Source organism: Schistocerca serialis, chromosome 3, assembly GCF_023864345.2.
Source record: "Schistocerca serialis cubense isolate TAMUIC-IGC-003099 chromosome 3, iqSchSeri2.2, whole genome shotgun sequence".
Lineage (NCBI taxonomy): Eukaryota > Metazoa > Arthropoda > Insecta > Orthoptera > Acrididae > Schistocerca > Schistocerca serialis.
In genome coordinates this window covers 813214040-813227988 of record NC_064640.1, presented here as the reverse complement: position 1 = coordinate 813227988, position 13949 = coordinate 813214040, and the positions used below count along the sequence as shown (strand labels likewise).

General features: G+C 37.7%; 1 protein-coding gene across 1 annotated transcript in view; it reads right to left on the bottom strand.

The window, feature by feature from the left end:
* Positions 1-10202, bottom strand: part of LOC126469590 (dual specificity protein phosphatase MPK-4) — a 132446-nt gene extending 122244 nt beyond the window's left edge. Inside the window, exons 1-2 of the mRNA XM_050096711.1 lie at positions 10154-10202; positions 9837-10007 (exon numbers count right to left, since the gene is read on the bottom strand). Coding sequence (XP_049952668.1) covers positions 9837-9945 — 109 coding nt within the window. The 5' untranslated portion in view covers positions 9946-10007; positions 10154-10202. The remainder of the gene's footprint in view (positions 1-9836; positions 10008-10153) is intronic.
* Positions 10203-13949: the final 3747 nt, after the last annotated feature.

The following is a 13949-nucleotide window of genomic DNA, read 5'->3' as shown; positions in this document are numbered from 1 at the left end:
GTAACAAAAGTTTTCGTTTCTCAAAATTAATTAATGGTTGTCGGGTATTTAACAAAATTTCAAATTATTACAAAAGTTGATTATACAATTTTCAAGAATATTAATTAAATATCAACATTTAAATGAAAAAAAAATGTTTTATATATCATTGTTTCGAGGATATTCTCTCTAAACTAAATATGCCAAATTACCTATCGGGATGTTTTACCTCTTAAAAAGTGAAATTGGGCAGAAACAAAAATACATGTATTGCATTATTTTGCCCCCTCTACACACCCACCAAGTTTAAACAACATCATTTGTTTATACTTCCAGGGAATGTCCACCTACTAGCTTTATATTATGTACATCCCTCATGAGAGAATACATGCACTGGAAATGGCAAAACTCACGAACGTTAATATTTAATTACTTTTCAGTGACTGGAGTATGCAATATTAATGAAAATTCTTCTGAACTGTGTTGCGATTGTCAAGAGTGTATAATTTTACTGTCATTGAAACCAGCTACTGTTTGACCCAGTGATTTGTGTAATGGACTAATTTAAATGAATCACCCAATTGCAATCACCTTTAACAAATTGCAAAAGACTATACTAAATTGGAACTGTGTCATTTTTTGATAAATTTGAACCATTAATCTTGTACAATAAGAGAAGAAGTTACTTCCCATGGTAATTGCGAATGCTAGTCTATGGGCTTACACTAATTATTTTTCATAGTGTAGAAAGTCATCACTGTAGTAAATGAGAGAATTCCACAAGGAATAAAGTGTGTGGGATGTCACACCAAACAGTTGGTGTCATGTACATTATTGAAAGAACATCATACCCCATTTATGTGAACTTCCAGCTTTGAGGTGTTCAAGAAGAGGTGCTACTGTGGGAGAGTTTATGAACACAAGATCAGCTATTAGCTATGCTGCACATGCAATTCTCCCATGTGTCTCTTGGCATTATCTGAAAATGGTAATACCAAAGACAAACTGTGACTTCTCTCTACTTATTGGACCCACCCCCCCCTCTCCCCCCAGATCCCAGATTAGACAGGCAGTAATTATTGCAAATGTCAATGTTACTTGTGCCACACTCTTTTAGTATGTAATGTATCCAGATGAACCAATGTTCAAAAATTACTTTGACTGCAGACAGGTTGAGATAATTCTATCACCTACACAGTGAAGTAAACTGGGACCAAATTATATAAGTAAAATGATCTATGGGCATATGTGTGGGCAGAAAATGGCATTACAGCAAACAAAAAATAGTTCTGAAACACATGACACTTGCTTGCTAACATGCAAAATTAATAAATATTTAAGGGAATGAAATAAGTAAAGGAAAGGCTAATATCAATAATCATGCAACACTGATATATGGTACTGGCCTGTCTGTATCTAAGCATATTCAGATTACAATGTGAGTGTACATTTAAACAAACAAATATTCTAACTGAATTGTCAAGGTTCTTGTGGCTAATTGTTGACAAACTGCCTCTTGGCTTCTGTCTTGGGTTCTTCGGTTAATGTTTGCTTGACGATTTTAGTGACATTAAGCCAGTACGAATGGCTGGCATTGTCAAAGCTTCACTTTCCACCACCTAGTCCACCACCAGCAATGTAGGGTGAAGCTTTGACAATGCCAGCCATTCATGCTGGAGAAATGTCAGAAAAACAGAAGCCAACAGGCAGTTTGTCAAATATTCTAATTCTAATTCTCTATCACTACCCATATATCTTATAGAAGTACCAGTTGATGCACCAAAAAATTCGATTTAAAAAAGAACACCTCACAGTAGCACCAGTTAGAGATGATGTAATATTAGAAATCAAATGTTTTATTAAGAAGACACCATACTGAATCTGTATTTTCAAAGTCAAAAACATCTAATATTTGCTAATGTAAATGTTTAGTCATAAGTATCCTGGTTGAACATTACATTCAAGGCAAAAGGACACAGCAATTATTTGTGAATTATACGGAAGTGTACTACTCTTTCACATCCAGCTGCTCCAATGTTACAACAATAAGAGAGCATCAGTGAATGAGTTAAATAAACAGACAAATATACCCTACAAAAATTCAGTCTGTTGTGGGAACCATCCGGCATTAACTGTTATCAACAAAACAGCAGCAGCACAAGTTGCATGTCACAGGTTAAATATGTACTGCAGCCTAACTTATCCATATTCATCTACTTCTAATGTGACTAATAAATCCTTCATCAATGAGATGTTAGGCTTCTTTCCTTCTGCATCCACACTCCAAAAGCAGCACTCCAGACAGTATGGAAGATACTTGTACTCACACTATACCTCAATTAAAATAACTTTAAAATAATGTTTGAGTGGGTTAAGTGGTGGGGGCCACCAAATCATATTTCTTTCTCATGAGTAATGTGTTCACAGTGTTGCCAGTTTTTATCACCAAAAGGACGGACACATCAAAATCCAGCATATATACAGTATGCAACAACATGACAAGAATTGTAGTTATTCTCATTACATCACATTTGTTGGCATCACCAATTCAAACCTTATTGTCATCTTTCAACCTAACCTAAGCCTCAGGCTGTGCTACAGATCAGTCTGTCTCCACAACTTTCACTGCAAAGAGATTCTGGTCATACATATAGTATTCTAGCACCAAGAAACAGTCAATGCCTTCTTTGCGTGATAGCAATGGAAATACTATCGATGACAGCACTACGAAAGCAGAGTTACTGAATGTAGCCTCCCAAAATTCCTTCACCAAAGAAGAAGTAGTAAATATTCCAGAATTTGAACCAAAGACAGCTGCCAACATGAGTGACTTAGAAGTAGATATCCTTGGAGTCGTGAAGCAACTTAAATCACTTAATAAAAACAAGTCTTCTGATCCAGACTGTATACCAATTCAGTTGCTTTCAGAGTATACCAATGCAATAGCTCCATACTTAATCATATACAACCGCACACTCAACAAAAGATCCGTACCCAAAGACTGGAAAGTTGCACAGGTCACACCAATATTCAAGAAAGGTTATAGGAGTAATCTACTAAATTACAGGCCCATATCATTAACGTCAATATGCAGCAGGATTTGGGAACATATATTGTGTTTTAACGTTATGAATTACCTCAAAGAGTATGGTCTATTGACACAAAGTCAACATGAATTTAGAAAACATTGTTCTTGAGAAACACAACTAGCTCTTCACACACACACACACACACACACACACACACACACACAGTGCTACTGACAAATGATTTCAAATTGATCCCGTATTTCTAGATTTCCAAAAGGCTTTTGATACAGTACCACACAAGTGGCTTGTAATGAAACTGCGCGCTTATGGAATACCATATCAGTTATGTGACTGGATTCGTGATTTCCTGTGAGAGGCATCACAGTTCCCAGTAATTGACGGAAAGTCATCAAGTAAAACAGAAATGACTTCTGGTGTTCCCAAGGTAGTGTTATAGGCTCTCTGCTGTTCTTTCTGAGCAGCCACCTTAGGTTGTTGCAGATGATGCTGTCGTTTATCATCTAGTTAACTCATCAGGAGAGCAAAACAAATTGCAAAATGATTTAGAAAAGATATAGGAATGGTGCAAAAATTGGCAATTGACCCCAAATAATAAAAAATGTGATGTCATTCAAGGGAGTACTAAAAGGAATCCATTAAACTTCGGCTACACGATAAATCAGTTTAATCTAAAGGCCTTAAATTCAACTAAACACCTATGAATTACAATTCCATACAATTTAAATTGGAAAGGACACAGAAAATGTTGTGGGAAAGGCAAACCAAAGATTGCGTTTTATTGGCAGAGCACTTAGAAAATGTAACAGATCTACTAGAGAGACTGTCTACATTATGCTTGTCTCTCTTCTTTTGGAGTACTGCTGCATGGTCTGGGATCCTTACCAGATAGGATTAACAGGATACATCGAGTAAGTTCAAAGACGAGTAGCACATTTTGTATTACCGGGAAATAGTGGACAGATTGATGAAATCTTCTCGGGCTTCCATCTGGGTCATTCTCATCATCTTCTGGCGAAGTTCGCCAATGAGAATGACACTAACTGAAACGTCGCAGATTTTCAACACAGCTACCCGGATGGAAGCCCAAGAAGATTTTTTCAGCAGTATACACGGGAAATCCTACATTCACAGTGGACAGATTGTCACAGACATAGTACACGATTTGGGACGGACACCATTAAAACAAAGGTGTTCTTCGTTGGGCAGAATCTTCTCACGAAATTTCCATCATTAAGTTTCTCCTCCGAATGCAAAAGTATTTTATTGATGCCAACTTACATAGGGAGAAACGATCATCATCATAAAATAAGGGAAATCAGAGCTCACGGAAAGATATAGGTGTTCGTTTTTTCCGCGCCCTGTTCGAGTGTGGAATAATTGAGAATTACTGTGAAGGTGGTTCGATGAACCGTCTGCCAGGCACATAAGTGTGATTTGCAGAGTATCCATGTAGATATAGATGAAATAATACAGAGCCAAATAAACAATATCACTGTTATTTTTGCACACAAACTGGTATTGTGTCAGACACCACATAATTGCATCACAGATCATGGTTGATGCTTGGAATCAATAGGTCCAACCCACCCAATTGCTTTTGTATTTAAAAATTGTGTACTTTCCTCACTGCATATGTATTACATTGAGTTATTTCATCAAAACGACATTTTCCCGAGTACTCTTCGCACTCCTGTCAGTTTTCTCATTCTGCTCTTTATTTGGTATAACAGGCATTACAGCACTATATCTTTGTTCTGTTGATTCTCCGCAGTAAAAGACTAATTCTATTTGAATCACATCCATTTTGCCAATCTGATAACTGTATGTGACTTGTTTTCCCCAATCTTACTCAAGTCGTCTTGATACAGGTGATCTGAGTTCTCTTACCCCTTTTCCATGGCTTAAAGATCAGACAGACCAAAAAAGAATTAACTGAATTACATTCATGGAAAAAACATGAATAAAATAAATGACTTGAAATATTATAACTGAAATATGTTCCTGCACCTTAATCTACCCTTCAGGGATGTCAGCTTCATCCTGTAACCTAATGATAATGTGGCATGCGATGCCATACGTGAGCAAACGGAAACAGAACAAAACACTGTCAATGTTTCTTTTGCACCTTTATTAGTTTTGAGAACATATGAACTTCAGGTGACAGAATGGTCTGTAGTGCAGTGAAGGTCTAGGTTAGGTTGGAAGGTGATAGTTTGACTGCTGGTTAGTGAACCAGTATAAACACTTCCGTCACAGGTATGTGGGCCACAGGCTGGGAATCTTACAGGGCTTCAAAAGACATTTTTTCTCTTGCATGAAATTAGAAGCTCGGTGAAACTAAAACAACATGATGAATATTACTGTACAGGTAGTTTTTACTGCAGAGATTTTGTGACACCACAATACTGGCTCAGACACACAGGAACAAAAAGATTACTCTTTTGGGTCATGACATGACAAATTCAAACTTGTGTCTAATGAGAATTTAATCCTGGATTATCAATTTACGTGCCATGTACAGGGAAAAAATTTCCATTTGAAACAATTTTTCTTTCAGTGTATGTGAAATACTACATTTTAGATGGAAATTAATGTTTTGGGTTTTCTTCACAAAGAATTCTGATCAAATTGTTATGAAGAAATTGCAAGTCAACCACAGCTCATAGTACCACCCATCTGCTTTCACTGATTTTGTGACATCACGATGGTGTGGCGTACTGAAATGGATCTTGTTTGCGGAGGGCATGTTGGAATGATGGGTGGCAAACTCTAGTGAGAGGTGCATATGTTCATAAATTGTTGGTGAATGTTGCTTGTGATTCATTGGACTGCTTTGGTGCTGTGTGTAAGAATAATATTAGAAGTGTTTGCGGTGGTTTGTTAGTGAGTCATTCTGATATTGGCTAGCAGTTATGGGCAACAGACTTGTTTTCAGGTCTGGAGTTATTAGTACGGTGTGTTGTTTACTGCTGGAGACTATTTTTTCCATTTTTTTTGTTAGTTACGGATATGAAAACAAAGTTCACGAGTAGGTCACTGCATGCCACTATGGGGGTGACAGGTTGATCATAATTAAATTTCTACAGTCATTCAGTCTAATTGCAGAGTACATTAATTGTCATGCTTGTGAAGGTGGTACGAGACTGACCAAAGCTGCTACATCTCTGAGTATATATGAGGCATTGTCAGAGGGACAATGTATAGTGTTTTACCTAGAGGGTTTTATGGTTTGAGAAGTATAGACTGGCCAGTTGAGAAACTGTGTTGATAACATACTGAAGACACAAGGGGTCAAAGCCAAAGGGTGATATCGCAATCTTTGGTTTTTGGTAGTACAGTGATCTCACAGGGTCATTAATGTTACTTTCCAACTGTATAGGCCACACAAGGCCCTTGTGTCACCTAATGATTTATTCTTTCTTACTGGATTTGTCCTCATCTCTGCTTGAAACAGAGTATAACCAATGCAAATCATTTGTTGATTCAGTAGAGCATAAGATGATCTGAATGACTGCCCTGTGAAATGGAGGAAAATTGCATCAGAAGTAGCAACACAGACACCGACTGCCATGAGCGTATCAAATGTAGTAGTACATATTTACAATGACTTGGAAATAAAACATATCTGTTTTACAGCCTATATATTTGTGAAGCGATTAGAAAGATGACTCAGTTCAATTTTTTTTTTTCTCCTAGAGAACATGGATTAATTTGTCTGATTCTAATTCTTGTGTAAAAACTAACTGGAAACATTGACATTTTTTTGTGAGCTTGTTGAATTTCGCTAACTATAGGCAGCTCGAACTACAATTCGACAGGCTAAGCATGGTTCCATAACATACTGGTCCCTTCCACTAATGGTAAAATGCATGTGACTCCATAGTGATCTCTCAGAGCCTGAGCAGCATTAAGGCCACATTGTTAATAGCAAGTTCCTATTTCTGGGCAGATTTTGTAGATATCAGTTCATGTTATTAATTTTTTTCTCCACTGATTTAATTCATTTCATTTAAGCGTATTTAAGTAAAAAGATACACAACCCTATTGCAGGGAACGCCGGTCCTCCACCCACCATATTTCCCCAATTTCCTGAAATTCTATGGAAGAACGTCAAGTGCCAGTGTTTGAGAGCAACAGAGGAGTAAACATAATTAGCAATGAAAATCTGAGTCAGTTCTGGAGGGGTATCCTGATGGTGTACATCGATGGTAGCAATCAAAACCTCGTAACTCCATCTGTCTGTGAAAACCTCATGATTCCAGTAAGCAGTAAATCCGATATCAATGAGAGAACTGAAAGTGCATGGATTTCTCTAATCTGTCAATAACTAGGATTCCACCATATACACAGAAGCGTCAAAGAAACTGGCATAGGCATGCATATTCAAATACAAAGAGATGTACACAGTGCTGTGGTCGACAAAGCTATATAAGAGAACATGTGTTTGGTGCAGTTGTTAGATTGGTTACTTCTGCTAAAATAGTACATTATCAAGATTTAAGTGAGTTTGAACATAGTGTTATAGTTGGCGCACAAGTGATGGGACACAGTACATCTGAGGTAGCGATGAAGTGGGAATTTTTCCATACGACCATTTCACAAGTGTACCGTGAATACCAGAAATCCCGTAAAACATCAAATCCAGATATCACTGCGGATGGAAAAAGATCCTGCAAGAACGGCACCAACGATTGAAAAGAATCATTCAATGTGGCAGAAGTGCAACTCTTCTGCAAATTGCTGCACATTTCAATGATGGGCTATCAACAAGTCACAATGTGCGAGCCATTCAACGAAACATCATTGATGTGGGCTTTCGGAGCCAAAAGCCCACTCATATACCCTCGATGACTGCACAACACAAAGCTTTACGTCTCGCCTGGTCCTGTGAACATTGACATTGGACTGCTGCTGATTGGAAACATGTTGCCTGGTCAGACGAGTTTCGTTTCAAATTGTATTGACTGGATGGACGTGTACGGGTATGGAGACAACCTTATGAATCTATGAACCCCTCGTATGTCAGCAGGGGACTGTTCAAACTGCTGGAGGCTGTGTAATGGTGTAGAGTGTGAGCAGTTGGAGTGATATGGGGCCCGTGATACGTATGAGTATGACTCTGACAGGTGTCATATACGTACGCATCCTGTCTCATCACCTGCATCCACTCATGTCCACTGTGCATTCCTACAGACTTGGGAAATTCCAGCAGGACAATGCGACACCCCACAAGTCCAGAATTGCTACAGAGTGACTCCAGCAACACTCTTCTGCATTTAAACACTTCTGCTGGCCACCAAGCTTCAAAGACATGAACATTATAGAGCATATCTGGGACGCCTTGCAGCTTGCTGATCAGAAGAGATCTCCACCCTCTCGTACTCTTACAGATTTATGGACAGCCCTACACAATTCATGGTGTCCAGCACTACTTCAAACATTAGTCGAGTCCATGCCATGTCGCGTTGCAGCACTACTGTATGCTTGCAGGGGCCCTACATAATATCAGGCAGATGTACCAGTTTCTTTGGCTCTTCAGTTAGTTACAAATGTAGCAATATTATTTTTTATCACTTTACATGTTTTTTAAGAAACAACTGTTGCTTTTCTTGTAAAATTTAACAAAATGGAGTTATGAGATTTTCAATGCCTCCACTGATATGGTTTAGGTGACTGACTGCAACAAAACAGGGGATTCGGTTTATCCGGAGTGGCACATATTTTTTGTCATAAGGTATTCACTGCATCACATGCCCAGTATTTTTACATGTCACATCATTTACATCATACATTTCAATCAATGTAATGCAGTTGTTTCTGGTTCTGTTTGATCATTAAGCCATGGGAAAGGATGTGGAAATTCGGCTAAAGTTTACAACAGGCCACCGACGTGCAGATGCTGGCAACGCCTATGCGTGTATGATTAAGAGAAAACGTGTTGTTACTTTCAACAATAAAAACTGATCACTTATTTGAAACACTGATTCACAATTCAGCTGTTTCGCCATCTTACATTTCCCCGACAGCCCTTTGTACAGTTTGTCTGGGAATTCGAAACATTTGTATCAAGGAGACAAGATGGAGCATTGGGGATAGCTACAGTCACTTACATTTAACAAGCTGACAATAGGGCTGAGTTTTACTAAAGCTTGGAGAACTAAAAGAAAACCAATGCAAGAAGACATGAATAGTGCTGCAACGACTGTTATACAAAATAGAAGGCTGGAGGAGAAAACTACTGTGTTTGGAGAGTATACCAAAAACTGGCGTTTTGAGAAAGCTGTACCCCACAGCTCTTATGTATTTAAAAAACGTCATAGTTCACTACCAAGAGCTGCTAGTGAATGGATTTTTATACAGCCATTCAAGCTGTTTCAAATGTATTAAGTTACCTTATGAAGGTCTGAGGACAAATAGATAGTAATAAAGGAATATTAACTATCAGTTCCTGGAGGTGAATTGTGACATTATTTGATAAAATGTCATGTTTACGAAAGTAATACAATGCTAGTATCTAAAAGTAAAAAACGATAATATATGTGCAACGAGAAAAGCAGACAACATACACATATAAATTATTTGCGTTTAGTAGAAATCTAACTACGAGGCACACAAAATGTTTTATTGCAAAAGCTGTCGAATTTCATAAACTAAGGCGAACAGAAATTCTTACTTCAGTGAATTATAGCACTCCGTATCTTGTCTAGAAATTTTACGTCAATTCATATCAGAAGTGTAGAAGAATTAAAATGGTTAGTTTCAGATTTTGGTTCAGGCTATCACTGAACTGTGCATGCAATGACTTACCAATCCATAATTTCGGCTCTATTTCATTAAGTGTAGTTGGTCCTGCGTTAAAATCGTCTCGCAACAAAACGCTTACTTCTTTCAGTTTCAAGCCTTTCGTGCAATCCATTCGATGATTATCTTCTAAACTTAGTGGTCAACAACAAAGTTCTGGGTGAAATTTCTGAGGACCTGTCAATTGATTTTTCAATATTTCTATTTCAGTCTACGAGAACATTAATGACAATATTACTCGTTAACTGAACATAAAACATATTGTACGTAAACAATGATTAAGAGGGAAAACACTAATAAATCATTACTTTACTAAAATTTACCTATTTAGTTTCACTACAAGGACACAACAAGCAACAGTTTGAAAAACACACGCACAACACAATCAACAGAGCTGCCAACTGCCTTGACATTACCGAAAAAATTTTTGAGGTAAGCGCAGCGAATATAGCAGCAGTAGTTCCAAGATTTGGTACAAGTTCTTTACAATTTCATTTATTTTAGTGTATTACTTTTCAACAATTTAAATTGGTTATTTGTAAAATATATAACTATAAAACGCATAAATTCTGTTTAAAAGTTAAATCCAATCTTTACATGTTTGTATTAAACATTCATGCACAAACAACAGTGAAAAATATTTTATTTTTAACACCATCGGCGAATATGGAACTGTTTACATTACATACGCTAAAACTTATTTACAATAACAAAATAAATGCTAAGTAGCTGGAGCTACGTCAATAATAATGAAAATGCACCGCTATGAGATAGAGGAAAGTTGCCAATGTTATATAAAATATAGTGATACATTCAGAGAGTAAAGGGGTCCTCACACGCTCATTATTTCTTGCGCAGTAATTTGTGTCAATATATTGCACGAAAGTGCTAGGCCAAGAACAGTACATTATCGCTGCCTAATATTTATGCCAAATAGAACTCTTGTCTTCGTAGGGAACACGTCGACCCTCAGCGATGTGGAACTCGTATGTATTGCGATTGAGTTGTTTGCCTTGAAAAACATAAGCAGAATGTACGCAGGGTGGACGAAGAAAGTCTGAAAAGTTTCCAGTAAACAATTCAATGTACCAGTGGCTCTTTGACTCCAGCATAGATTCGTAAACCACAGCAACAACAACTAATTATAAATTAAACATGTATGGTACGCTGTGTAATTTACCAAGTACATGTATGTATTTCTCTACTGTGGCAACCGTTGCAAACCAATTAAAACGATTATTTACTGATTACTGATTGAAAGTTTACATGATCGTATGGCCATGGTGTGACAACTATTGTAAGGAAAAAAAGACATGTGAAGTATGTTCGTGTAATGTCCCACGAATCATTTGCACGATAAATCGTAATGCAGTGAACACATAGTGTGTAGTGGGGCGAGCACACTGTTATAGAAATAATTCAAAAGCCAAGATCGCTTAAATACTGTTTACTAGATAACAGGTTTCAACACACTAAAGGTGCCATCATCGGATCTGTCAAGATATAATATGACAGGTTTGAGGGAGGGCTTACATGAGTTACACTATATACATTGCTATTAGTACAGTACCACATACCTGAATGTAGATTAACATTTATAAAGCATTTGGATATAACGATACATGAGGCAGACCAGCTGATATAAAATCATTGTCACAAAAAATAAAACACAACTGCTCTCATGGTCATTCTGTTCCATAAGATATGTAAAACCGTAGTCACAAGATTTGGCGCTTACGATACCTAAGACTGTAGTGCCCAGACAGGTAAAGCCCAGCATACAGGTTTTAATCACTCGTCACATTGTACCTAAGTTGTGTTATGAACAGCGTACTATGTGTATAATGCCGACTTCCACGTATGAATAAGGGTAAATTATAATTATCTAGTTTTGTATGGCGCTAATATGGATAATTCCTTTGCTTCAGATGTTTTTACTCTGTAATTGACGTACTTTACAGTATGTATAGTATGCAAAGTATGTATAGTATGTACAGTAAGTGTACACGAAAGTGTTCTTTGCATAAGTATTTGATTAACAGTAATAGTAAAGTTGTATTGTAGTAGTAATGAGTGGTTATACCGTGGGACTGGTGTGCACTGCTTGGACAGCGCTATCTAGTTGCCGGTTGTGAACCACTAGAATCGCAGCAGGTATACATGCGCGGAATAGGGCAGTGTGATGCCGACCGTTGTTAGTCGAGCAGCGATCATGCACCAAATAGTTTTATCTTGTGACTGCAGTTTTACATATCTTATGGAAAAGAATGACCATGAGAGCAGTTGTTTTTTATTTTTTGAGATAATGATTTTATATCAGCTGGTCTGCCTCATGTATTGTTGTATCCAAATGGTTTATAACTGTTAATCTACATTCAGGTATGAGGTACTGTACTAATAGTAATGTATATAGTGTAACTCACGTAAGCCCTCCCTCAAACCTGTCATGTTACATCTTCACAGATCCAATGATGGCACCTTTAGTGTGTTGGTTCAAATGGCTCAGAGCACTATGGGACTTAACATCGGAGGTCATCAGTCCCCTTTAGTGTGTTGAAACTGGATATCCAGTAAACAGTATTTAAGCGATTTTGGCTTTTGAATTATTTCATAAATCGTAATGATTTGTAACAAGTCATTTTACATTCACATCACAAAATAATTTGTAAATATGACTACATGCTGAAAATTTAAAACATACAGATGTCAGTTAGTAATTCTTAGCACCACCTTTTACACATTACAATAACAGAAATTCTTTTACAGAGTAGGTGGAGTTGTCAAGGAGAAACTTAATCGCTTTCTTTGCAAATATTTGCTTTGCTGAATGTCTGACATTTTATATCACTGGGTAAGTTATCAAAAATTTTAGTTGCAGCATTGTGTAACCCTTTTTCTGCTAGAGACCATCTTAATGGGGAGTAATGAATGTCATTTTTCTTCTGGTATTGGAATTATCTGCATCATTGTTCCTTCTGAAGTTAAGTGGATTACTTACAAAAAACTTTATGAGGGAATAAATATACTGTGAAGCAGAATTCGGAATGTTCAACTCCTAAACATATGTCTACAGGACGATCATGGGTGAGCACCACACACTATTCTCACAGCACCTCTTTGAGCGATGAAGACTTCCTTTCTTAAAGATGTGTTACCACAGAACATTATTCTGTATGACATTATTGAATGAAAATATGTCAGCTTACTTATTTATATGACTGCAGCGTATTGTGGCAATATGTAATGGCAAATTCTCTCGAGCTTCCAGCCGTGTAAAGTGATTTAAAATCCTTGATCTTTTGGCTGAGTACTCCTTGGCCATTGTCAACTGGTGGCTGGTTTCCTGTTGCTACTGCCGTCCTTATGTAGCCGCACTGCCTTCTGTGACATCACTGCTGCCAACTCCAACGCCATACTTTGATGTAGGCCGCTGTGTTTATTGATGGTATTGTCACCAGTTTTTACCTCGATCGCTTCATTAATTGCACTGTCCCAGAAACTTCTAGTTCGTGCTATTAATGATGTCTCTTTGAATGCAATACGATGCCTGTTTTTTAGGGCATGCATATCTCGTGTTCTACACTGTGCTGTTCAGTAGTGCTTGTCCAACATTTAATTGTCCACATCCACACAGTAGTTCATATACTTTTGGCCTTCTGAGGCCTACATCGTCTTTCACAGGCCTCATTAGTTTTCGGGTTTTTGTTGGAGCCATGAAGACAGAATCTATTTTCTGTTCTTTAGGTGCTGGCTAATCTTTCCTGTTATTGAGTAAGCTTCTTCAAGTCGTCCTTGGTGTCCCTTTGTTTCCATGTTTTCGGAAAGATGGCTTGCGAAATTTTGAGGTTGTTGTAGACGTTTTCCTTGAATTCTTTCCATAAGTGGCTTAGTTCCTTCGGCAGGCTTTCTGTGACTGAGACGAGTTCCGCTCGATGACCCAAGGTCCTCAGAACAGAACGTTTCTGTGACAGATGTGACAGATGTTAGCGTGCAGATATAGGTCTGTGTGAGTGGGTTTCTGGTAATCAGTGTGGGTGAGACACCTATTTGCTTTACGGCAGACGAGAACGTCAAGGAAAGGCGAGGCACCATTAGTCTGTCCCTCTATAATGAATCTGA